Genomic DNA, 27,027 nt, shown 5'->3' with positions numbered 1-27,027 from the left:
AAGTTCTATGTCCATTTTTAACTTTTTATATCTTTAAGCCTATGGAGATTTAGAACATGTTAACAATATGTTTAGGGTACCTTCCACAGTCAACACTATTCCCCACAAAAGATGATTGATAACTCTCCAAATATCAGAGACCAGACAGGTGACATTTTCAAACTCTGTTTTCTCAAAATGAGGAAAAGTGGTCATAGAACCAACTGATTCTCAAGGGACGAAGTCTCAAGGTATTTTGTCTTTACAGCTAAAATGTTTTCAGTAATCAAATAAAGCCAAGTAAGTTGTGTCTGTTTACCGCACAAATTACCTGCCAATAAAACAATAATAATAAATTCTTGATACTTTGTCATCTCTTCATTTTAACACTTCATGTTTTATAATAAAAAGAATCCCTCAAAACTCTGGTAATCTGTATACGCTGCAACTACGTGAAGCTATTGAAGGTGAAAACCCTGATCTTTAAACATTAGTTTGCATTAGTTTTTTGTAACTGGTTCATTGCTGGTTTGTAGTTTTTAAGAGCATGACTACTACTAATATGACTTAAATGTAATACTACACTTAAGTTTAAATCTACAAAACTTGACATGGTAGATGAATGTAATATCACTATCAAAATGAAATTCACATTACATAATAAATACAGTTTTATTGACTTAGATGATGCAGATGCAGACACAGCCTGTAAGGGCTATAAACAAATAATTTATTCATATAAATAAAAGTTACACAAATAGATTGCGTTTTAGGAAATACATAGTTTTAAAATAACACAGCATTATGCAAAGTTGCAAAAAGATTACATTAAAAAGGTGACTGCTGAAACAAGTGTTCTCATGTAAAGCCACAAACTCTGAGGTCGTACAGGAGACAAGCACCGTCTGTTTTCATAGCTGCAGCTGTCCTGACGGGACATAACATCCATAACACACAAACACACACTAACAGGAACGTCCCAGGCAGACTGTTCTGGAACGCACAGATGGATGTCCTTAAGAAGTGAAGAAAGACATGGAGGAAATATGTTGGTTTTCCAGACGCACACACAAACCCACTTTGACCAATCCTGATGAAGCCACTGACCCTTGAGAAGGACCGCAGAGGTGGACGTTTAACCCTTTGATACACAGGTTGCGTGAGCCCCTTCCAATGCAAAACACAGGTCAAAAATGACTCGTATTCCCTCTCTGTGTTTCTGTATGTATGTATGATACAAGTCCTCTTTGCACAGGACTAGAATCAGCCACTTTCTGTGATTTGTAAAGTACTACTGCAAATTCCACTGCAAATGACCCACCCTATGCCAGCAAACAGAGAGGTCCTGTGATAATATTAGAGCCCTGAAAAATGACATCTCTGAAATTTGGTGGGATATGCAACACTTTTTGTTTCCTCCATGCATTTATTCACTTTAATTCCTGATGGAGGATGACAGAGGCTGCACTGGTGATAATAAATCACTTTTCACACTTTTTTGGGTGGAAATTCTGCAGGCTTGCATCACAATGTAGCAAAGAAGAACGCGATAACTAGGACAGATTTGGTTGGATTTCTTCTTCTTGATAACCAACATAGGGGACCCCTAGTGGAAGAACCCTATCGAGTTCAGCTTCTCTATGAGTATTACAAGTCATCTAAATGGGGGCGCTTTAGTTCAAAATCAGTTTTTTGGGCATAAATCAAGCAAAAATAGGCCGTTTGAGACAAAATTTGGTTCATATTGATCATCTCACAAATGTTCAAAGACTGAGGGGATTTCAGGGATATACCCTTGCTGTCAGCCCCCAACAATGTAAGCTTCATTGTATGTGAATATGTCACATTCGATACAGATGGGGGGGGTTAAGTTCCAAATCGCCAGATTTCCAAGGGTTATATTATTGTGGGTTATGCATGTGTGAAGTTTTGTGCTGGGAGAAACACTATATTAATAATTACAAATTTAAATGATTATTTTAACAGTAATTTGGATTTATTTGTTAAAACATTGAAAGATAAAGAGAAATCTATCAACAATAATTTGATGAAAACAACAATTTTTGATAAATGTTTTCTTCTAGTTTACCATGTTATCAAAAACAGCTATACGCAGGTTAGTTCTCCTGTCAGTGCCCTTGAGCAAAGTGCTGATGAAGATCTGGAGTTGGTCCCTGAGCTAATACTAATACTAATACTAATACTAATACTAATACTAATGCCAGTACTAATACTAGCACTATTACAAATACTAATGTGAATGCTAATATTGTGTGTGTATTAGAGAGTCTGGTTTAGACCAGCTCTAAATGTGAAGTGTCATGAGATAACATTTGTTATGATGTGACGTTATATAAATAACATTTGATTGATTGATTTGATTAGGATGGGTAAAATGCAGAGACTGAATTTCCATACTGGTATGATAAAGTGAGTAAACCTTTAACCTTTAATCTTCATGAATACCTTGAAGCTTAAATAATGACAGAATTAATTTCATGATAAACCCGAATATATATAAAACAAAAACAGGACACTGTTGGACCATATCATTCATAGGTTAACAGTACAAAACAGAATTTTACTCAACGAGCAAGAAAGGGAAAAAAAAAGAATCTGTCATAAAAAAAAAGAATTGTGGAAAAGTTGAAATCCATTCATTGCGATAAAAGCTCATTGTGCACAAAAGGGTTAACACAAACACAACGCATGTACTTCGTCATCAGTGTTGGCAGTAAAGCTGAGGGTCTGATCCAAATAAGCGTCGTGTTCAGGTGAACCCGTCCACCCGCTCACTCTCCATCCTCTGCCTGTCTCTCGATGCTCGCACATCTCTGAGGATCTGCGACTGGTTGAGACATTCCTTCAGCTTGTCCTCAGTCAGAGTGAGACGCTCCTCCAGCACCGATACCGTCTGGTGGGTTTGGAGAGTTGGTGATGATAATTATGAAGCAGTCATAAAATAATTATAGAAGTAGAAAATCTAACTGCATTGAAATTAATTCTGCTGCCATTATGGAAAAATATCATCAGAGTTGCTGAAAAACAGAAGAGGTTTCTTCTTCTGTGACTTATTTTCCTGATGCTGAAAGTTTTGATTTTGATTGTGGAATGATACCATGAGGGAAAGATGAGTTTCAGAATAATTCTTCAGTTTTTCTTTTTTTTTGAGCTTTCACACCATTAATAAAGGAATTTACCAATTACATAACAGATATCACTTACAAAGCAAATTACAGACTGAAGAGCGATACTAAAAACAGCATCACCAAATAACTAGATGTGGATGGTGAGGAGCTTATGTAACATCAACGTCAGATCAATCAGATACAGTTTGTACTGAGTGTGTTTTTACCTGGACACTGGAGACAAACTCAGATTTTATATAAGAGCTCAGCGTCATGTTCAATGCATCATTTTTCTCACAAATGAGCTACTGTGAATCTACTCAGACCTTCTTTTATTACTAAACAACTGTCACTTCCCTTAGTCATCTGACACAGTGTGTTACTGTACTGTATGAGCGGTGTTTTAACATGTTTTTTTCTATTGCTGTCAAACGATTAGAATTTTTAATCAGATTAATCACAGGGTTGCTGTGGATTAATATCGAATATCATGATTAAATATCATTCATTTTTAATCTATATTAATTGCATTTCATTTTGTATGAGCAAACAGACTCAAGGTAGAAGGGAATATAAATGCACTTAACATGTTAAACACCTTCAACAGTTTCCACAAAACAACTTGAAACAAATCAACTTGAAACAACTGTTCCGTCTTGGGTTTTTTTGTATTCATATTTCCATCCAGAGGGCCAATGTGCTGTTTAACATCTTCCATCTTGGGTCTGGGTTTGTTCTGCTGCCTGTCACTATTGGATCAACTGCCCATTTGCACATGTGCAATGCTAACTCTGCTTGGACTAACTGCCTCAAATCCATTGGCAGAAACCTTCAGAGTCATTCTGCGCTGCAGATAGATTAATTGCATTAAAATTTGTAATCAGATTAATCATGATGATGGATTAATTCACATTAACATGTTAATTTTGACAGCCCTAATTTTATCTGATTCAAATGGACAAATTAACCAATCATAGTAGTGATAAATGATGTAAAATGTGTGTTTTTTCCAAAGCAAACAAAGTAATAGAAAGCATGAGGACTGAAGAGTAGGAGGGTGGCACACCTCTGATGAAGATAACTCCATTCTCTTCTGGTTCTAAGTCAGGGGTGTCAAACTCATTTTAGTTCAGGGGCCAAATACAGCCCAATATGACCTCAAGTAGGCCAGACTAGGAAAATAATGACAGTGAAAAAAAGTAAAATTATATTCTGAAAATGTTTACATCTCAAAGTATCCTTCAAAAAATCTGAATAAAATGAAAAATCACAAACAACCTGACATTTCTTAAGAAAAATTAGTGCAATTCTAACAATATTATGTCTCAGTTTATCATTTACACATGTGTATTATAACTTGCAGATCGCAGTGGATCTACAAATACACAGTACATTTAATAAATGAGAATATTGTTAAAATTGCACTTATTTTTCTTAAGACGTTTTATGTTGTTTATATTTGGTCAGATTATTCATACTTTTGGTGAAAAAACTGTTTGTAAATGTAACATTTTCATATTATTTTACTTTTTTTACACACAAAAAAAGAGAAAAGTTTGGAGTTGTCATTATTTATAGGTTATTGTGATAGCATGTTACTGGTTCAACCAACTTGAGATCAATTTGTTCTGTATGTGGAACCAGAACTAAAATGATTTTGACACCCTTGGCTCTTAATATCTTCAGTGTAATTTTTGCATTTCACAAACAGGCCAGATCAGTTTTGGCCCGCGGGCCATATGTTTGACACGCCCTGGTCTAAGTCCACCCACAGCATGAATCCGTAAAATAAGTCAGAAAGAGGCTGAGACTTTTGTTATCAGTGTCTGAATGTTCAGGAATATTTCAGACATCAGGATAAAGATATACACTCCTGATCAAAATTTTAAGACCAGTTGAAAAATTGCTTGAATTTACATTTTGCACTGTTGGATCTTAAAAATGTTCTCAGTAGTTTCAAAATGCAAAAAGAAGAAATGGGAGTGAGACAAAAACATTTTGAGTAAACAATTTAATGAAAACAACAATTAAACTGAAATAGACTGTTCATCAGCCCATCAAAAGTTTAAGACCACAGCCTTTAAAAGCAAAAATCTGCACACAAATGTAGATTCAGTGTCATTTATTGTCAGGTATTCAAACTGTCATGACCTCCTGATGGCAAAAGCAAAAAAGCTTTCACTGTTTGAAGGGGGTCAGATTGTTGAGCTGCATAAGCAAGGCCTCTTGCAACGTGCCATCCCTGCTAAGGCTGGACGCAGTAAGACAGTCATTTTGAATCCACTGTCTGGAAATGATGTCCATTTTTGTTAACTTCCCTTGCCATCCATCCCCAAATGTTCTCAATTGGATTTAGATCAGGGGAACACGCAGGATGGTCTAAAAGAGTGAGGTTATTCCTCTGGAGGAAGTCCTTTGTCAGGTGGGCATTGTGAACTGCAGCGTTGTCCTGTTTTTAAACCCAGTCATTACCGCACAGACAAGGGCCCTCAGTCATGAGGGATGCCCCCTGCAACATCTCCACATAGCCAGCAACCATTTAACGCCCCTGCACAACCTGAAGCTCCACTGTTCCACTGAAGGAAAAAGCACCCCAGATCATGATGGCGCCCCCTCCACTGTGCCACTTAGAAAACATCTCCAGTGGGATCTCCTTGTCATGCCAGTAATGCTGGAAGCCATCAGGACCGTCAAGGTCACATTTTTTCTCCTCAGAGAATAAAACTTTCTTCCACCTTCCTTTCTTCTTGCTCTCTTGCAAAGTCCAAACAGGCAGTTTTGTGGTGTTGAAGGAGACAAGGCCACTGAAGACGTTTTTTGTTCTTAAAGCCCTTCTCTGGCAGATGCTGTCTGATGGTTATTGGGCTGCAGTCGGCACCAGTAACAGTAATTTGGGTCGAGGATCATCCCATGTCTTGACAGACAGCCAATCAGATCCTCTGGCTCAGCGCTGATGAAATTTTTTTGGTCCACCACTTGACTTTTCTGTTCCGTTCTTTTAAGAAATTCAAAATGACTGTCTTACTGCGTCCAACCTCCAGCAGCGATGGCGCATTTAGAGAGGCCTTGCTTATGCAGCTCAACAATCTGACCACGTTCAAAGAGAGAAAGCTTTTTTGCCTTTGCCATCAGGTGGTCATGACAGTGTGAATATCTGATACCTAATTGTCGTTTTCAACAGATTGCTTATTCAGAAATTTTTTTTTGTCTCACTCCCAGTTCTTATTTTTGCATTTTGAAACTCTCCTTAGAACCTTCTTAAGATCCAACAGTGCAAAATGTAAATTCATGCAATTTTTCAACTGGTCTTAAAATTTTGATCAGGAGTGTAATTCCTCTGTAGTACCATGAGGCTCTGAAAGAGTAAGCTTGACTTTTTTTTTTTGGTTTTACCTCCTAAAAAAGGCCCACCTCACTACATTAACACGTATGCTATACTTCGGCTCTGGGGCCACATATGGCTCTTGAGCCCTTTTCCAGTGGCTCAATATGGTTTTGTCAAACACCATAATGAAATGAATCACAGTTTTTTTTACACATGATTCTGATGTTACGCAGTTGTAAAAATGTAGACTATACTCCAAATGAATAAAAAATAGAAAAAGTAATAGTAAAAGTAGACTACTTTTTAATTTTACGACACTGGAAGCATTCATCTGTATTCTTCACTGCAAAGAAAGCCTTCAAATATCAGCAAAACAAAAATAATGACAAATACCACTGTTTTCTTTGGTCCTGTAATTTCTTTGTAGTTCTGTAAATGCACTGAAACTTTGATTTATTCTACACATATGCTGTACAAACTGATCCTAAAGAGCTTCCTAAACAGTCACCACTTTGAGGAAAGATATAAGGATATCTTTTGGCTCCAGACAGTTTTGTTTTTCTGTTTTTGTCCTAAAATGGTTCTTTAAATAGTAAAGGCCGCCTGTGCCCTAGCCTATTGTATGTTAAATTCCACCCACTGTATGATTCTGTTACTACTTTTATTATTGGTTTTACCACTTGGGAAAGATTTCTCCAATATTTAGAATATTTTCTCCACTTTTTCTTGCCATTATACAGTGCATTCCCATGGTGAACTGAAGTCATGAAATTTCTTAAACTGAATGGACTCATCGACCTAAACTGTCATTCTATAGCCTGTGTTACTGAGTCATTGTGGTGTTTTAACCCATAAGGACCCAAACAGTCACCAAAAGCATCTGTTGATCTAAAGAGTTTAATAACTTCTGAACCACTTCTGAACCACTAAATCTATCAATACATTGAAATAATTAGTGTAAAATGCAGTTTGTCATCTTTTCATGGTCATCAGACATGACCCATTTGGACATTCAGAGGCTCCATAGTGAAAGTGGAAACACCGTCATCTTCTACAACAGTGGTTATTAACCAGGAGGGGTGCAAGCACATGGGGGGGGGTCTCAAGTGACATTGTCTTGCATGCATGCGGGTGTGTTAGCAACTACTGTTGTACATCACAACATTACAAATCACCTGGCACATCGCTTCACTCTATCAGCCTCAGGCTTTGAAGGCTTCAGCTGATTTTAAAATGTGGTGAGTATTTTTCAGCATTTTCAGCCATTTTTTAGAATGCAGCTTTTTGTGAATTTACTGGTTTTGCATTATCACCACTATTAATGTTAATGTTTCATCCCAGTTAGGTCACATATTTCACTTAACAGCCAAAAAACATATTGTTTATACTGCTATATTGTTTGTAACATATTTTTTTCACTATTTTGAGCTTGAACATAAGAACAAAACAACCTAAAGTTTGTTAATAGTCACAAAACCAGCTGCCCACTTTGGGTCTCTTTTTTCACCGTCTTGGTTTGATTAGTCCTCTCACTGCATGTTACACAGAAGGCATTTTGATGGTTGAGTACTGATCACTGACCTGTGTGAGGATATCCAGCTGCTGGACAATGTGCCGCAGGGTGGAGTCTAGAGCCGCCGGATAACCGGAGCATCCTTTCTCCTCTTCCTCCTCCTCTTCCTGCCTCCCTCCTCTTCCTCCCCCAACCATAGATTCACCCCCCGTCCACCCCTCTGCTCTGGAGCTGCTGATGTGATGCACCCATGGACCGTTGGAGTGCTGACTCTTAGCAGCAGTCCATGTGGGTGTCGAGTGCGTCCGACCATTTAAGAGCTGCAGATGAAAGCCAGAGAAACAGGTCTTTAGCTGATTGATTTTCATCACATTGTGCTGCTGTGTGCACAGTATGAGTGGGTGTTTTGTTTGATTAAAGGGTCAAACTCTGCCTATATTTATTATATCCAAGTAGAAACTCACATTAAATCAAGCCCCCATTGTGAAAACCAATTCATTTGACCAATTGAGCTCATGGGTCTTGCAGGTTTTAACAAATTTACAATTGGATGATGATTATGATTATGATTCATTCCTGACAATTAAGATTTATTCTGTGAAAACCTTCACAGTTTTGACTGATGGCAGATGTTTGGTGGTGTTTTACTTTACAGCGGCTTTAAATTTTTCTGAATTTCCATGTGATTCTAATGGCTTTATACTGACACCCTCTAGGATATAAAATGGTAGTAATAACTTTGACATCATTTCACATTTCATTTCACAACATAGTTCATATCACAAACACATTGTGCTAATGTTTGTTGATGATCAGCTTCTGCAATTATTATATAGTTTCATATCACAAAAAAGGACTTTATCATTGTTTTCAGTTGTTCTGAACATTCTATCTCTAGATTTATGAAATGTTCAATAATATTTGGTTTTAAAGAAAAGTTTAAAACCCCACAGAACTGATTTGTTATGTTGCACTCCTTGTTGAATTAAAAAGAGTACCAATGGCCCTGTAGCGCACCGGCATGTTCTATCAAGAATCAATAACAACTTGAATTTGTGAGGTTGTCAGGTTCTGCCGCTATGTTAGAGTCCTGTGGTCTTGATGCAGGAGATCAATCTCCCAATAGAAGTGCATGGTACTTTCACTGGAGGAGAACTCAGCTAATTAAATGAAAGTCCATATATGACTTCCTATTAGTGCTTCACTATATTCATATCTCTAACCATTTCCATGTTATAAGCCATCAAAATGGTTCATTATAAGTAAAGGCACATTTTTTGACATTTCAAAAATTTATAAAAATTTTTTTTAAAAAACTAAATTTTTCTGTGAACAAACTTTGTAGACATTGTCCCAAGGAAGCAACATGCAAAATTTTAAATGAATCCAACCAGTAGTTTTGTCAGAGAAGCCCAAAGACCTCCTGTTTGCTTCTAACTGTGGTTCCAGGGAGGTTTCACTCCTGCAAGTTTAGTTTAAATCAACCTGCCAAAGTCTGAAAGTCAGAATCAAATGAGGAAAGTGTGAAAATACCCTCAGTGTAAACAGATGACCAATAATAATGGAGTTTTAAAGGCTGATATAATAGTGATATAATAATGATTAAGCAGCACAATAAGATCTATAATTGATAAATTAAGTCAGTGTAATGAAAACCACATGCAAATCGGGGTCAATAAGCATCAAACTCAAATAATCAATAAAGCTCAATCTGAAGATTAAAGTTTGCATAAAAAACAGGTCATTCAAGGTGCATTTTTCTTATTATTCCTCAAAACCACTAATTCATAATTTGTAAAATGCACAGTTTACTCTGTCCATATCTGGCTCAAATTGAACCAGATCTCTTTTAACCCTTTTTCTATTTGTATGTTGTTACTTCTAAAATTTTTCGTTACCTGCCCGTAGGACTATAGATGTAAATTAGCCATTTCATCTATAATTCATTTTCATCAATTAAAGTTTTATTTTGATCAGTTTTTTGTTTTGAACTAGAGATCCAAGGACAAAGGGAGTTGTAAATGCAAATCTAAAATTGTAAATTTGTGTATATTTGACAGTGATGTAATGTCCAACTTATCTGAAACTGGGTAGGCAAAGAACAAGTTAAAGTAAAATAATGTCAGTTTTTGTAGTCATTTCAAGCAAAACTGAGAAAAACATGTCAGATATTTTGACTGGCAACAATCATGGTCAGCCATCTTTTGTATTTATCACCATTGTTTATCCCCTTCTTTTCTTTTATTATTCACTGAATGCCTTTTAGGTGGTTAAATTTTCTTTTCCCATTTGAATTTCTTGTACAGGACATAAATCCTCAGCAGCAGATTCACTTCAATACTCAAAACAGCAGTACAATATACTAGTTTAAAATAATTTCATAAACACTCGTACTGAAGTCAGCTACCCTCAATCATTTGTTGATGCTTGATATGTACTCAAAACTAAGAAAAACTGCTTCATTTTTATAAGTTGGTGCTGACAAAGATGCCTACTTCATTCCTGAAAGAATGTAAATAATATTAAAGTAAGAAACAGAATCTGAAAGTATAAACTAGTCTGACTAATAAGGCGTAGTGACACAGAATGTTATTCAGACTTCCTGCCTCATTGTTCTGTCGGTACAGGCCTTGAGTCTGCTGTAGCTAGACAGAGTGAAGGATATGGATGAGTCATGCTGCTGAATTACTGACTGAACGACTCTGTTACCTACTAACATGCCAAACAGACAAGTTCACAAGGCGATCTGTGGGGTGAGGCACGGGACGCTCTGAGCTATGCAGAGAAAGCAAACAAGAGAAAAGATGCTTCAGTTTTGTCTGACCTAAACATTTATAGAGATGATTCTTTTTAACGAGCAAATAAAAATGGCATGTTTCCATGTGTCATACAGTACTCTCTACCTCCATCAAAAACACCAAATGCAGGTATTTGTTTTGAGAGAATGGTGTTCATCCCTTCACAAGCATGAATGTGGTGGACCAAAACCTTATTATCCCCCTTAGTGTTGGTTTGTCATGTTATCTACAACACTGTTATAACTCTGTTGTCTACATTTATCTACGTTTCTTTTAATAATCATATTGATAATATTCGTCTAATACATATTATAGAAATTACTGCTCTTATTGTGTTTAATACACATACATACAGATGACTGACATAACTCCTCCATTGTGGCTGTATCTTACTGAGATGCCCAAACTACCTTTCTGGAGTTCTAATGTGGGCTCACCCAACCTGAAGAAGAAACCCATTTCCTTCACTTTTATCCACATGCTTGATACTATGGTCCCTACCTACCTACAGCTTGTGAAACTAGATGAGAATAAAGTAAACTGAAACCATTGCCTTTTGCGTGTATCTCCCCCTTCACCACAAGATCCACATCACTGTCAATGTCACACTCTGATGCTTATGAAATAATAACACAAAAAATGTGTGATCATAACAAATATGCCATTTGTTTATTTTTTGTGGTGGTTAACACCAGTGTTACTAGTTCAACTATATTTCATGGTTACAGTTTTCTGAATCAATAAATTTAGTGTCCTTGGCTCCACTGTGAAGCCAAGTGATGCCATTGTATTGGATTGTAGAGATATGAACTGAATTTATTTACATCAATGGCTAGAGGCCTGTTGTTTTCACCTCTGGACACAGCTCTAAATGAAAAGAATGGAGTTTGATGTTGAAATGGCAGCATATCTTCAACATGGGTGAGTTGTAGTTATGAGTTGTTGATGTTATCTTGGCTAAGTTGCCGTTTGTTGATCCACAGTTCAGACTAAACTGTGACAGTTCTGTCCTTGTTTGTACAAATTTAAACATATCTTTAGTGCAGTTGTTGACAACACATACTGTACAGAAAACAGAGGTGATCTGTGGTTTTACTGTAGTTGTTTTCTATCTAAAAACAGAGCTAACAGAGCTATAATGTAAACTATCAGCTGATACAGCAAATGAAGATTATAAGACCAACTGTCAAAATAACTGGCTATGAGTTTTAGTTTCAAGAAGAAAACGTGATGATACCATAAAACAGATGTGTGTAAACAATGAACTTTATATTTCATTTGGTAAGTGATACAGTCTATGGATACATAGTGTTGATTCATTGATGGTTTTGGTAGTGTGTTCTGGTACCAGATTTCCCCTGCTGATGAGAGTTTGGAATATCAATACTACATAGAACTACTTTTAAGTAGTGTAAGAACCAGTTTAACTACGGTGTTTTACTGACAGTGTAGCTCTGTGATCTGTTAGCATTTAAATGGGCAGGCAAAAGTGTTTATTTACATTCATGTACAGTGCTTCTTTAATGTCTTTCTGCACTAACGTGCTCTGTTTAGTTCAGGGCCACCTGCAGAGCGTGTGTAACCTGCTGTTTTGCTGCTGACTGTAGAATCACTGTAAATCGGTAAGTTTCTGGTGCAGTTCTGAACTGAGTTTTATTTACACAGACTTACATGAGCCTGCAAAAACTTTTTTGATTCAATATAAATCAATGGCAGGACAAATTAGGCCATCGCAGTCGATGTAATTAATGAAAACACTACAACACCACAGATGTACAGTTATGAAAATGTAGACAATATGTAGTTCAAAAGTAAAAATACAGAGTCTGAAGTTAACAACAGCTACAAAAAGCCATTACACAAATCATAAGACTCCAGAAAACACAGGAAACCTTGTTATAGTTTGGCTGTAACTCACCAACATTTTGCAAGTATGAAAATTGTGATTCTGATTGTAGGTCACATAGTCTTTTGATCACTCAGTATTAGTAGTAAGTAAAAAAAACAGATAAAGAGCTACGTAAAAGTAACTAAAATAATAGCAAGGCCTTGTGTGAAATGTGGAAGGGGGAACGAGTGGTTTAAGAGTGGGGAAAATAAATGAAGGATGTGTCAGGACAGGAGGATGGAGGAGGAAGGAAGAGGATGAAGAGGAAGAGGGAGTCACACATTCCTGGCCTAATGCATGAAGCAATTGATTCCGGCTCGCTTCCTGCACACTTCAAAGCGAGCATGGAGGGACGCAGAAGAAAAAAGAGGGATGGATGGAGGTAGGAGAAGAGGAGTGCCTGTGTGGAGGGCAGAGGGAGGGAGGGCGGGAGCTGAGGGGGGTCTCACTTAACTCTTGAGTGGAGGTGAACAAAGCCCACAGTGTGTGGATGGCTTCTTCTATCTGCGCCCATCTTCTTCTCTCTTTATTTTCCTCTCTCTCTCTCTTTATCCCTTCAACCCCCCCTTCATCTGTTACCACATCTGGCCAACATCTGCTCAGCTCATTTATGCTCAGCAGATCCACATTGTTCTGCACCAGCATGGTGCATGGTTCCTCAAATTTTCTTGTCTTAGTCTGTGTGTGATGCTTTGAGTTTGATTTGACTAGAAATTCTGTATATTTTGCATCATTTTGGACTGAAGCATTTAGAATATTGACAGTATTTTGATGAAGAAAATGCTTGTCCACTTTTCTCTGTAATTATACATGTTTCCATTAGTTACATAGACTGTGGCCTAATTTGTCCAACCAGAGTTTTATAGCACATTAAAATGTCTTTACACTCTAACATGACTACAAAGCATCTGTGTATATCAGACTCACTGCTGGTCGGAGTTCAGAAGTCAGACCAGTAGCTCACAGACTTAGAGTATTTCTTCTCCATTATTTCTTGAATAACAAAACCACATATTACATGAAGTCTGTAAGTTAATGTGCGCTAAACCCCAATACTTCAGTGCACACAGACGCTACAGTAAAGACTGAAATAAACTCATGATCCTTGTGACCTGCAATAGTGAGTATGTGTACATGACACTTGAAAAATTAATTGTTACATTAGTCTGAATAAAACTGGACTTTAAAGGTGCATGTAAAGATGTTAGCCCGACTCAAACGGAAGTTTTACCTCGATAATGTGATTGAAAGTCAATCTACTCCTGCATGTATACAGACCAGTTAGACTAGAATGGGACTATTCCAGGTCTTCTGTCCATGCATCAGAGCTCTGTGTTATATCCTGGCCTAATATTGCAAGTTGAGCAGCAGGAATCTCATCTGCACAAAAAGTAGTGCAGACAAGAAGTAGGTTATATGTACAAATTTGCAATGCTGTCCATTGTCTTGCCAGTTTACCTCTGGGTTGATGACCTGGTAGCTCACTATTGACTATCGTTGTGATCTGTGATGGCAGAGGTTAACAAGCTGAGAGAGTATCGCCACCTATCATAGCAGAGGTGATATGATTTCAACAATAAATTAATTGACTCCTGTGCGTGTAGACGGGGACGAAAACGACAGTCCGATTAAACGGCCTCGTTGATCTACGGTCATAGCTTAACTAAGGTATGCATGTAAACATACTGAGTGACATTAATGCAACCACATGTCTGTGTAATGATACGTAAAATACCATAATAATGCTGATAAATGGGCCATTTAAAGGGAACGTTAGCCGAGAAGGAAAGTTTTGAAGGCACTGTTTATTTTTTAATCACATGTGCCATCTGAAAAGCAGATCATATGACAATTGATCATCATCTAAGATCAAGAGATTGCCAAGCCCTACTAAATAGTATTTATACACTAAAAAGTCCACTGAAAGCACTTCATTTTCCATGTAGATCACTCATGTGTTCATGGGCTTAACATATAACTGAAACAGGGTTTCCCTAAAGTCTGGACACATAGGCAAAAATGCATATTTTCAAGAAATACAATTTTCAACAACATTGAAATATTAACAAATAACATTTTCAATATGATTTCTATGAGTTCCAAAGGTTGCTGTGCTTTGCAAGATTCATGTGAATTTGATGCAATAACTCCACATTGCTGTCCATTTTAGCACATTCATGCAGATTTATGCATTCAATCAAGTGTGTTCAATCTGTGATTTTCATGAAGTACAACTTCTCTACACCTTCCTGCTTGGAATGGTCCAACCAATGCGGACTGCTTTGCAACTAGCATTAAACATTCTGTCTGTTAACCTCATCATTCACATAAAACAAAGCTTCATTGCTGAACATCACAGAGTATTCAGGGAAACAAATTTTCATTCATTTTTTTGTTTCTTCAGACATTATGTCTCCAGACTTTAGGGACACCCTGTACACTGTGCTTCTTACTGCTGGGCCACTGTAGTAACATAGTAACAGACCTACAACCTCTGCTTCACATCATCCTTTTACAATTGTCCTGGAACACTTTAACATTTTCTGTCATTGATCATTTACACAAACTAATATTGCATGTTCCAAATCATGTTTATAAAATGCACAAGTAGGACTTGCAAAACTGAGGGGGTAAAAAACCTAAAACAAGCCTGCCTCAAATAAAGGTGTCTTATCTTCTGGCCCTGGTCTCTATTTGAAGAAATGTGGACCAAGGATATTTAAAGCCAAGTACTGAAGTGGAACACATTAATTATGCAGGACTCATGAGATACAGCATGTCCTCTAAACCCTGTGGTATGTTGGGGGTCAGCGGTGACAGGAATGTGAGGATGGCGTGCTGCCAGCCAGAGTTTTCTGTCTGATGGGAGATGAGGGGGTGGCACCGCAGGAACAGGCTGCCATCATAATAACGGGGCAGTGGGAGTGACGTGACATCGGTACCGGGCTGATAACGAGCTGACAATGTCCATGCTGTCTTTTTACGTGACATTGGTCTGCTGTACATTGTTAGATTTAATGGAATATAGAGATCCAGTGCAGAATGTTTTGTAAAAGGTATCTATTAGTGATGCAGGAGGAGTGAAATACATCTAGAGTTTAGAGTTGGGTACATTACAACAAAAACAATTAGTCTATACTTGTCAATTTTCAAATGCAAACAACATTTTGCATGTTTCAGCTTTTTAGATGTCAAGAGTGGATGCGTTTCTTTGTTATATTTTACAATAAACTGACAATATATTAACTATTAATATACCTATTTGTCGCTAAATACATTGAGGCTAAAAAGGTTGGTGCTTCAATCCCTGGTTCCTGAAATGTTTTTTGGTAAAGTGCTGAAAGCCAATGTGCTCACCAAGGCTGTAGCATTGCTATGTGACTGTGTGTGAATACATATGTGAATAATCAATGTGGTTCTATGTAGTATTGATAATCTAAACTTTCAAGAGTAGGGGTAAGTCTGGTACAAGAACAAACTTAGGACTACCAAAATCACCACTGAATCAACATTATGTATCCACAGACAGTTTCACTCACTGAATAAAGTGTAAAGCTCATTGTTTACACACATCTGTATAATGGTATCATCAAGTTTTATTTTTCAAGCTAAACTTAGAGACACTTATTTTTAGTCAGTCAAAATAAATGTCTAATAATCTTAATAAGCTGATAGTGTACATTATAGCTGTTAGCTTAGCTCTGTTTTTAGACAAAACTACAAATTTTACACACACATCTCTCCATAAACTTCAAATGGTTCAGAATTTAGCTGCTCGCATCATCACCAGGACCCCCTCCACTCACCATATCACTCCTGTCCTTCAACAGCTCCACTGGCCCCCAGTAAAATTCCAATTTAAAATCCTTCTATTAACATTCAAGGCCATAACCTCACCCCTCCATATCTGTCTGACCTCCTTCATGTTGCCATTCCCTCTCGCACCCTCAGATCTTCCTCCTCCATCCACCTCACTGTTCCCTCTGCCCGTCTCACCACCATGGGGAGCAGATCATTCAGCTGCTCTGCTTCCCAACTCTGGAACTCCTTGCCACCTGAGCTCAGAAATATCACTTCAGTCCCACTCTTCGAATCCAAACTCAAAACCCATCTATTTAGGGCAGCTTTCTCTTTGTGGCTACAATTGCATTGTCCAAGTTTTTATTATCATTTTTTTTAACCTGCCTTCCACTTTTTACTTTTTACTTTATGTTTTACTGCTGGTTTTATACTCTCCTTGTAAACTGTACGGTGTCCTTGAGTGCCAAGAAAGGCACCTATAAATAAAATGTATTCTTCTTCTTCTTCTTAATAATAATAATAATAATAATAATAATAATAATAATAATAATAATAATAATAATACATCACCTCTGTTTTCTATACAGTTTGTGTTGTCAAGTTCTGCACTTTGTTTGGAATCTTCCAAACAAAGTCAGAATTATCATTACTTAGTCTGAACCATGAATTAACAAGTGGTAACTTAGCAAAGATAATAACATCACATAATAACTTTATACCTTCATAAGCCTCATAACCCAACTCACCCGTGTAGAAGACGGGCTGCCATTTGTGTCTTGTAATCTCCATGTCAGTAAATTTGCATAGACATTATATGAAACACAAGGCAAACATCTACTTGATTCCCATCAGAAGGAGCAGCAGATTTAAAGGTCTTTTTCCCAGTTCAGCTCAGACCTTTGGAACAAACAGAAAGAATAAATTCTGAGACTAAAGACTGGAAGTAACCATTAAATGTTAAGGTTGCAGTGGAGTGAGCTGAACCATCTCAGCTCATCTCAAACCGAGTTGTCAGTTTGTCAAATCACCACAAACTGATTTTAGAATGTCATGGCATAAAGTGTTTTTTGTTTTTTTTTGGGTTGTATTTATGGGTCACAAAGTGAAGCTTTACCATGACTTGTTTTCCTGGTCAATCCTGTCTTGATAGTTAATATTTTGAATATTGCCATTCTTTATTTGAGGTGACACCAACTCCTTTAAAGAGTTTTTTTTTCAGCTTTGGTAAGTTACTCATTATCACTATCATCATTCATGTTTTGAGATGCTATGGAGATTATCTAGCCATAAAAAAAGCCCAAAAAGCTGACAATTAGAACATAAGAACAGTCATTTCTGTGGAAGCCCTACACCATTTTGTCTCATTGCATTGGTCTGAAATTGCAGGGTTTTTTTTTTTAATGTAATCTGTATTTTCAATGCACTGCAGAGGGATCTCTGGTTTTTGTCATTTTGTTGTACTGAGGTAGCTCACACATCATACATTCACATAGTTGAGTGGTGAGTTAAATATGAGGCCTGTGACAACACATACACTCATCTTTAAATCACTATATTTGTTGGTTTTTCACTGAGGTATTATTTTCAGATATGTCCACAGTTAATGTCTGACAGTCAGTTTCTACTACCTTTAAATTACAATATCTCAGGTATGCCTTAAGGCAATTTCATCAAATGTGATACAAAAAAATCACTTGGCCTCAAGGATGAACTGGGAGTGATTTGGTGCCAATAAGGTCAATGTTGGTTCTAATGGATCCAATATTTCAGGAGCCGCTTCAGTGATTTTATTCTACTGTATCAGACTAATATGACACATTCAGATTCAGTCTCTGTTTCAGAGCCATTAAATGTCTTCTTTGTATGTATGTAAAAATACAATAATTAGCATTATAAGAGCAGGCAGCTGTGTGCAAATACTTAACACCACAACCCATTGGACAATAGTGACACACTGTCATCTGAGGTTTTCACATTTGCTAATATACCTGTAATTGGATTGAAATAATACTCAAAATTTTGAGGATATATATTTGCGCCAGCTTACTTCTTTTACAAACAGGAGCTTCATTCCCAGATAAGATGTGCACCATTCTGTTTTATTTGAAGTGACTTTTACATCTGACAGAGTGATCCTGTTTTTAAGTATTGTTTTGTTAGCTTTGGGAAACCATGGCTCCCTGGCTAATGAGCATCACACACTATTTTCCTCCTGTTTTTCAAGGATGGGAGTGTGGCTCTAGGTAGAGATGAGTTAGGAAAGGGCAGCTCAACATCAGACATCAGAGAGCCCCTTCAATTAGGATCAAAGAGCCTTTTTATGATAGGGTCATGAACGTGGGGTTTCCTGCCAAAAGAGAGTGCGGCTAATTCTGGTGCTTATGGTAATCGTGTTTTTGATCAGACATCTGTGATTTGATTTAGAAGCAAAGAGGATACCTATTTTTGATCTCCTTTTTACTCTTATTTGATTGTAAGCTTCAAAGCAGCCATTAACATTTTAACATCAGGTGACTTTGTTCTGTTAGGTAAATCTGCAGCAGTCATTTGAGGATAGCAGTATATCAGTGGTGAATTATTGTTGATGGAGTCTGAGACTTGAACCTGGAGTAAGATTTCAGATCAAATACAAGAACTGCAGAAGAAGATGCAAACAAATTGTTCACTGTTTGTAGATGTCACTGCTCATCAGGTCCAAGACAACATTCAGATTCATTGCAAGGAAAATGTATGTCTTTATGGGAACTTTGGACAATGCAATCCAAGTCTGAGATAAAATCACATAATATAATGAATTGCAGCCTGCAACAGCAACCTGCCACTGAACAAACTCTGCTTCATTACGGAGCTGGGCAGTGGGTGACTGTCGAAGACCATGATCCTCTCAGTCACTGTTTACAATCTAAATATAATGCAACAACAGCAGAGCATAATGTGGGTGGAGAACGCTCTAGTTTCAACATACTGCTCCCACTGGCCTTTTAAACTTCCATTTGCCACCATTTACCAGATTATAGTGTTCACATCCGTTGCCATCAAGTAACCTGGCCACTCCTTTCCTGAATTAGAGGGTGGTGCGGTTTACATAAATTAGTTGTATGATGGAAACAGGTTATTTCCTGGTCACAGGATGCCAAAGTAATGCCGTTAATAAAGCAGGCTCCACACTGGGAGGAAATTGTAGTTAAAAATCAAAGCAGACATTAGCCAGCCTGACCCTCCACCCTGACCCTCCACCCTGGTTTCACTTTCCTATTTTTGCATGAGTGGTAATAGTTGCCCTCTGGATGCTGACACACTGAAGTCAGACTCCAGCTGCCATTTTTTTTTTTTTCTTTTTTTTTTTTTAACCAGAAAGTCACAAAATGTAATTACTAAGCAGGGCAAATTAGGAAAAATATGTAGGTTTATTGCAACTAGTGTCAAGTTTCTCCAATCACAGAATATATTTTTTAATCATTAAGTCAGAATTACATTAAACTGGAAAAACAGGAATTCACTGGAAATTCATACTCATACCAACACACACAACAACAATGCATAGAAACATGGTTCACACAGCAGGAATCACTCTTAAGAATTCATTCCTTGATAATTATTACTAACAGTTCAGTTGTAAAACCTACAAAGAGACAGTGTTGTTTTGTTTGTGAATACCAGAGTAAGAAATAGGGAAAACCCATCCAGTACATCCTTCTCATATATAAAACATCTTTCTTATCACTTTTAACATTTAGATATCAACAAACCATTTCAATTAACAGTCACAGCAAAAAGTCACTTGAAACAATAATTGTACATTCTGTAAAATTAGATTTTTATGTATTGATTAATATAGTTTAGGCTACTTTGAGGCTCCTGTCAATGTGCTTGTTTCCACTTTTCCACAATAAAATGGTGTAAAAAAAAATAATTCAACTAGGACAAGACAGTAACTAAAGCAAAATATAAACTAATATCAATTCTATACGGGTATACTTTCTATACCATCATTTTACATAGAATTACCACATTGTTTCCATCAAAGTTTTGCCTGCCAATGAAGCTGGAAACTTGTAAATGCTATGATAGGGCTAGGAAATGTACTTAATTAATTTGATTAATCAAAGTTTTACTTTCTTTGCTTTTATAAAAGATGAATGTTCTATGGCACCGGATAGAACCATATTATTCAGGAACTTATTTATTGATTTTATGGATTTATTTGGTTTTCTATATTTATTCATTCATTTTTATTCATTACTCATTTAATGTGTGAATGAATGTGTGGAGGTTTCAACCAATGGCATTCCATCAGACTATTTAATTTCATTTAATTTCATTTCACTTCATTTCATTTCATTTCATCTTTAATGACATAGTGGTGATAAAGACACTCTATGCTATTTTTTAAAAAATGAAAATTAGGAAATGACAATAAATCGCATCATGATCATCATAATCTCCTGTTGTTCAACAAAAAGAAAATGTGTTTCTTCAGTTGTATATGGTGTATGGTTTTATTGCACAGACTATTTTGGATCAAGCTTTGTTTCAAGTTCAAGTAGTCAAAACACTTGAAACAACTGATTACAAACAACTGATTAAAAGTGTAAATTGTCCAAAACATAAAAAAAAAACTAAACAAAAACGATTTAATTGTCTCTCCATGCCAGTCTATGCAACAACTAACCAAAGGCAAAGAAACAATAAGTTAGTTATTGTTTCAGGTGCATATTCATTGCACAAACTAAAATGAGTCTAACACCATTCATGTGTCTGATGAGTCTTGTGATGCGTCTGAGTGTTAGTGGCAGGCTTTTAGCAATTGACCGATTGGCGGGGCCCCGCCCCCTTAGTTACTGTTACTATGTGTGACAAGCTTGCAGAATCTCTCCATAGATTTATATTGAAAATGCAATGCATTGATGAAAAAATGTCTCCTACTCTGTGAAACTAGAAAAGCACTCTGAGAGCACAGACCTTCGCCAAGGCAGATCAGTGCCCCCCCCCGATCACCACCAAAATTTAATCATTTGTTCCTTGAGCCAGTATCAACATTTCCTGAAATTTTCATCCAAATCATCCATAAATTTTTGAGTTATCTAGCACACGGACAGACAGACAGACCAATGCCGGCAAAAACATAACCTCCTTGGCGGAGGTAATAATGACGTATCTTGAAACTAAACCATGCATTCTATAGAGGAACGTTAATGTACTGGTCCTTGAAATCCACAACTCTTATTTAGTGTTGCATGTTCTCTGAAACTCCAGTGAAAGTTGATTGTCATGGCATGGGCAGCTGTATCCTCAAGTGTCATTGATGCTTTTTGGAGTAATAGCTCCAAGATTTCATCAAGATCGAGGGAGAAGGGACTGCAATATGCAGCCGAGAGCTACATCCACAACCTCAACTTCAGAAAGGATAGAAACATAACTCTGATCAAGGCAAAAGCATACCTGTCCCAATTGAAACTGGAGAAGCCCCATGATTTGTATATCAAATGCAATCAGCAAACCCTTCTGGACCAGTCATGCTCTTGCACTGCTGGATAAGACTTTCTGGAAATCATAATTATGTTTGACCTAACTGAAAAGCTGTAGCATCCTCATTAGACAATGTGATATCATGACTCACATAAATATACACGTACCACTTTTAATTGACCTGTTATCTGTATGCACTATAAGCTTTCCGTGTGTATGTTCACTCCGCGTCAAATACCATGGACCGAGGGTTAGGGTTATGTGAATTGGAGATCTTGAAACTGACACGCAATCAAATGGCATTGAATAATACGTGAAAGGTCAAAAACGTGTATGTATAGCATGCCAAATACCATAAGAACTGGCGTGACATACAACACGGATGATAGGCTAAATGGTAGCTACTATGCTAGCTGTAACTAACATGGTTAAAAGATGTTGATAGTAAGGCCTGCCACAAAGTTTAATCCCCAGAGGACATCTCTGTAGTTGAGTTTTAGGTTTTGGGAATGGGTGGAAGAGAACACCTCCTTCCAAATGTTCAGAATATCTGTTGTCAGAATTACAGGTTCCATAGGCACACTGCTTCACTATCTTGCTCAGCGCTAACTGTTTGTTGCAGGTTCCGCTCCCTTGTAATGGTTGCTAAGGTAGGATTGGATGAAGACTATTCTAGGGCGGAGTCCGCCGATCGGTCAATTGCTTACTGCTTACTGCTTCTCGCCCTAATACCAGATAACACCATTGGATAGCAGCCAGCCTGCAAAAAGAAAGTCCAGTGAGTTAGTCTTTCCTGCCGGTACACAGCCTCTCCAACTCCAAGCCTGCTGTAGTACCTCCTAGTTGTGACACGTAGTAACTATGCCCCTCCAGGCACAGGCTAAATGTACACAGGCTACGGAGCAGGACTGGCCCCCAGGTGTACAATGTGCAGGCCCACATACCTTGGCATCCACAACCCAGCATGGTTAACCCAGGTTCTCCATATACACTGCCCAGGCTTTTTTGTGTCATGGAGACTCCATCTTTGGGCCACAAAGGAACCATGAGGGAGACAGCAGTTTATGAGTTATAAAACCATTCTCAAATGGCACAGAGAAGAATGCCACGGGTTGTCTTCATCAGTGGGTGGGGTCATCACACCCTACTGATCAGATAACACCCGCGTCAAGCTGGGCAGTCCCCAGCCAATAAGGTGCCGACCTGCCACAGTCTAACAATTTCTTTGGGTGCCAGGACCTAAGAGTATATTACTTGACAGGTGGACTGGAAACTATCCACCAAAAAATAAAGGCAAAACCTCAATGAAGTCCCCAGCTTTTTGACTCTCAAACTGGAATGTCAGAACCATGTTGCTTGGCCAAACTAACAATCTGACATCTGTACCAGACCAACGAAAATCAGCTGTCACTGATAGAGAGCTGGGAAGACTGAACATGGCCAACGCTGCTCTCCAAGAAACCAGACTAGCAGATAATGGATCCCTATCAGAAGCAAATTACACCTTCTTCTGGAAAGGCAATGACCCAGCCAACAAGTGTTAACATGCGGTTTGATTTGCTGTAAAGAAGTCACTTAAATGCATTGAACTGCTTTCTTCAGGTACAGAGCACCTTCTAAATCTTTGACCTCACACAACACAGTGGTTCATGTGTGCTGATGTGTGTGATGTTCACAGTGGCACAGTGAACTTCATACCTGCCTAAGCACCAACACTCAGCTTGAGCCCTGGGTCTAAAGACAAGTTCTATAGTGACGTAGACACCATGATCACTCACCTGCCATCCTCAGAAAACATTTACCTCTAAGGTAAGTTCAGTGCAAACGTGGACATGGACCTCAACTCTAGGCCAACATGTTTAGGTCACCATGGCATAGGTAAACTCATTGAAAATGACCAAAGGCTACTAGAACTCTGCTGTCCAAGTTACCAACACCTTCTTCCCCAGTAAACAGACACATAAAGTCTCATGTCTCCCACTAAGCCCACTGTAGCACAAGATGCAACCCATCGTCTTCTGAGACAGATGGAAGTCAATGAATGAACACCATTTATGTCTGAATAAATGTTGTAAACTATCCATATGACTGTATTACTAAGCCACATAGAAAAAGGGCACCATCAAAACCTGCTCATGCTTTTATCCATCTAGTAATACAGCTGTGTTGTTGTTGGCTGTGGTTTCTTGTACTGTGAGTACTCTGAAGTATGTACTGTGTGCTAAGAAGTTCAAGCAAATTCAAACACACAAACATGCACAGTCACTTCATCTTATAAAATAAAGACAATGTTTTGGGATGTCCACCATTTTAAAGAATGTACAGTTTTATTTTCAGTGAGTGTTTACTGGTGTTCACCAACTCATTTCCACATTCAGTGAAGATAACAATGTAATTTCACGTATATATCATAATATTCATATGTAGCACTTTAATGTTATTTATGCACCTGTTCCCTACTGAAAAATTCCATTTTACTTTGCACACTAGTTTATTGTTGCACCTTACTGTCTGTACATTTTTTTTTACCACTTCTATTATACTTCTTACTAATTTATTATGTATAGTGGGTTTGCGCTTGTGTTCTATTGTTTATTCTTATATTCTATTTTTATTGTGTGTCATGCTGCTGCTGCACTTTAATTTCCCAGTTTGGGATTAATACATTCTGTCTGTCTGCCTTCGTGTTGCACCACATCAGAGGCTTCATCTCAAGTCATCTGTCACACCAAACTGTCATGTTCCCAGGTGTCCCCACTCGCAATGTGTCACTTGACCCACTCAAACAAAACACACACATGATGAGGCAACCAAAACATACATGTATGCACACCAACAACTCCATAATTAAGCTGGTAGAGTTCTAACAGGACCAGGAAGCTGAGAGGAGGTTCATGTGGCTTTGAGGAAGTGGATACATCCTCTTTACGTCTCACCCTCCCTCCATCCTTGTGTTTCCTCTATCTGTCGGTCACTGACATCTGCAACAGCAGCAGCCACCCACACACTCAGACGAAAATATCCTGCTTGGCGGCAGATTGCCATTAAATACAGTGTGTTTCCTGACCGCATCACACACACATACACACACACACACACAACTGGGGACAGTAAACACCTTGACCACAGTCAATAAAATAAGCCCCATCCTGAGGCTCAACTGAATATCACACTGCACACACACATAACAAGGTCAAAATGTCAGAAAACAGAGAAGAATAATGACCATAATTTACCAGAGTCTGATGTGGCTCTAGGGTAGCCTGAAAAGTGAATCAAATTAGCTCTAAATTATTGAACCAACTGCTAATTAACTGACTGCTAAAAGCTCAAAGTGACAAGTGCAATAAGCCTCCCCATATAATGACAAATACTGCATCTTACAGCCAGACTACACAGCCATGTGATAATCCATCTATAAATAACGCAAAAACCATACTGTATGAGTGCAGCCATTCATTCACAAACTTTTCTCACTCTGAGGTCTAATGCAGATTTGTATAATAGTGTCAGAATACATGCATTAATGCTGCTGCTCAGTAGAACGTGTGGATTCAGTCCTGATGGTTTACAGGATATATTCCAGGAGATGTGTGAAGACTGGCAGATGGACACAGAAAAAGAGAAAATGAGATGGGTACAATGACTATTAGGGTGCATCAAACCCCCCATTTTTTTGCAAAGTGTTTGCTTTTTACTTGTCCCTAGTCTAACTTTTTTCCATTTAGTGAAAAAGTAATTCCTGCAAAATTTGAGCAAAATTTGTTTTTGTTTAGGTGGGCCACCGGGCTTTTGAAAATTTGACTTGCAAGGCTGCCGAATTCGGCAGGTTCAAAAATCCAAAGTTTTGACCGGTTTGTTTTTTAATTCCTGTTTGCTATAAAATCATAAGAAGTAAATAAACAAAAAATGGCAAGGTTTTAGTGGATTTGAGATGAATTTGAAACTTTCGACAACTTTTTCAAGCAATTATTTTGAAATTTTGCACATGATTACTATACAAATGTAACAGTTTTAGCTCAACTTACAAGTACAGTACATTAAGACATCAGTGGTATCAGATGTGTTTTGCCTTACAACGTTCAACTTCATAATGCTACAGTTCATAAAATAATTAGGTGTTAGTCTTTGCCTCGTGTTTCCACAGATTTGGAATAGATCTCTTGGATTCGTCAACAACTTGTAGAACAGTTTAGTAGTGATCCTCACTTTTTGATGCAGAGAGATAGTCTGCACTTAACTCCCCTGTCAGCGCAGTCATTGATGACATTCAAAGCATCAATTAGGGTGTCTCATTTTTGGGACTTCTTTTCCGATCCATCCCATCTTCAGGGGGTGCCTATCAGCCGAGTGCAGAAAACCTATTTTTCAATGGAAAATCATGCATTTGTCGGTTAGTTATACCATATTTACTCATGCAAATGTCATATTAGAGCTTTTGGGGGATGCTACTGTCGTCTATGAACGTCTCAAATCATGTACAGGTCAAGGTCACATGATTTTAGACAAGGTCAAGGTCATTTGACACGGAAAAATGGGTAAAATCACACATTTTTGCTGATTTCTCTGCCTAGCCTTATTTCACAGATCTGCACTCAGGGCTTTCACTGGAGAACATTTGATCCTAGATTACCCATCTGGTACCCTCCCTTTTCTTCAGTTCAGCAGGTACCAGGTTTCCTTTTCCAGACAAGGGTGGGTAGCTGTGGCTCAGTTGGTAGAGTGGGTCATCCAATGACCAAAGGGTCAGCGGTTCAAATCCTGGCTCTGACTGTCCACATGTCAAAATGTCCTTGGGCAAGACACTGAACCCTAAATTCCCAGTATCCCAGTAGGACCTGGCAGCACCCTGCATGTTAGCTTTCTAGCTGTGTGTGATGTGATCAGCCAGGGTTATGACAGCTAGAACATAGTTATGGTGGAACTCTGGCTTTATTCCATATTACCTCAACTTGTAGAGATATTTCTTTTGCTATGGTTTTGCTGTCTTCTAATGGGTTTTCTGTTGGCAGTGATCTGTACCTTTGAAGGATAGTTCTTACCAAAGGAAGCTGAGTGGCTGGAATAGCATTCTGTGAAGGGTCAATCACTTCCTCCCATTCATCTGCACGGCCACCTTTTCTCTT

At 38.0% G+C, this 27,027-nt stretch overlaps 1 protein-coding gene across 1 annotated transcript in view; it reads right to left on the bottom strand.

Annotated features, from left to right (window-relative positions):
* Positions 1-637: 637 nt before the first annotated feature.
* The window catches only part of poc1b (POC1 centriolar protein B), a 97,101-nt gene continuing 70,711 nt past the window's right edge, over positions 638-27,027 (bottom strand). The window contains exons 11-12 of the mRNA XM_030136331.1: positions 8,014-8,265; positions 638-2,893 (exon numbers count right to left, since the gene is read on the bottom strand). Of these exons, the coding sequence (XP_029992191.1) occupies positions 2,750-2,893; positions 8,014-8,265 (396 nt within the window). The 3' untranslated portion in view covers positions 638-2,749. The remainder of the gene's footprint in view (positions 2,894-8,013; positions 8,266-27,027) is intronic.

Source organism: Sphaeramia orbicularis, chromosome 6 (assembly GCF_902148855.1).
Source record: "Sphaeramia orbicularis chromosome 6, fSphaOr1.1, whole genome shotgun sequence".
Taxonomy (NCBI): domain Eukaryota; kingdom Metazoa; phylum Chordata; class Actinopteri; order Kurtiformes; family Apogonidae; genus Sphaeramia; species Sphaeramia orbicularis.
The sequence above is the reverse complement of the archived record's forward strand: the minus strand, read 5'-3'. Positions and strand labels throughout refer to the sequence as shown.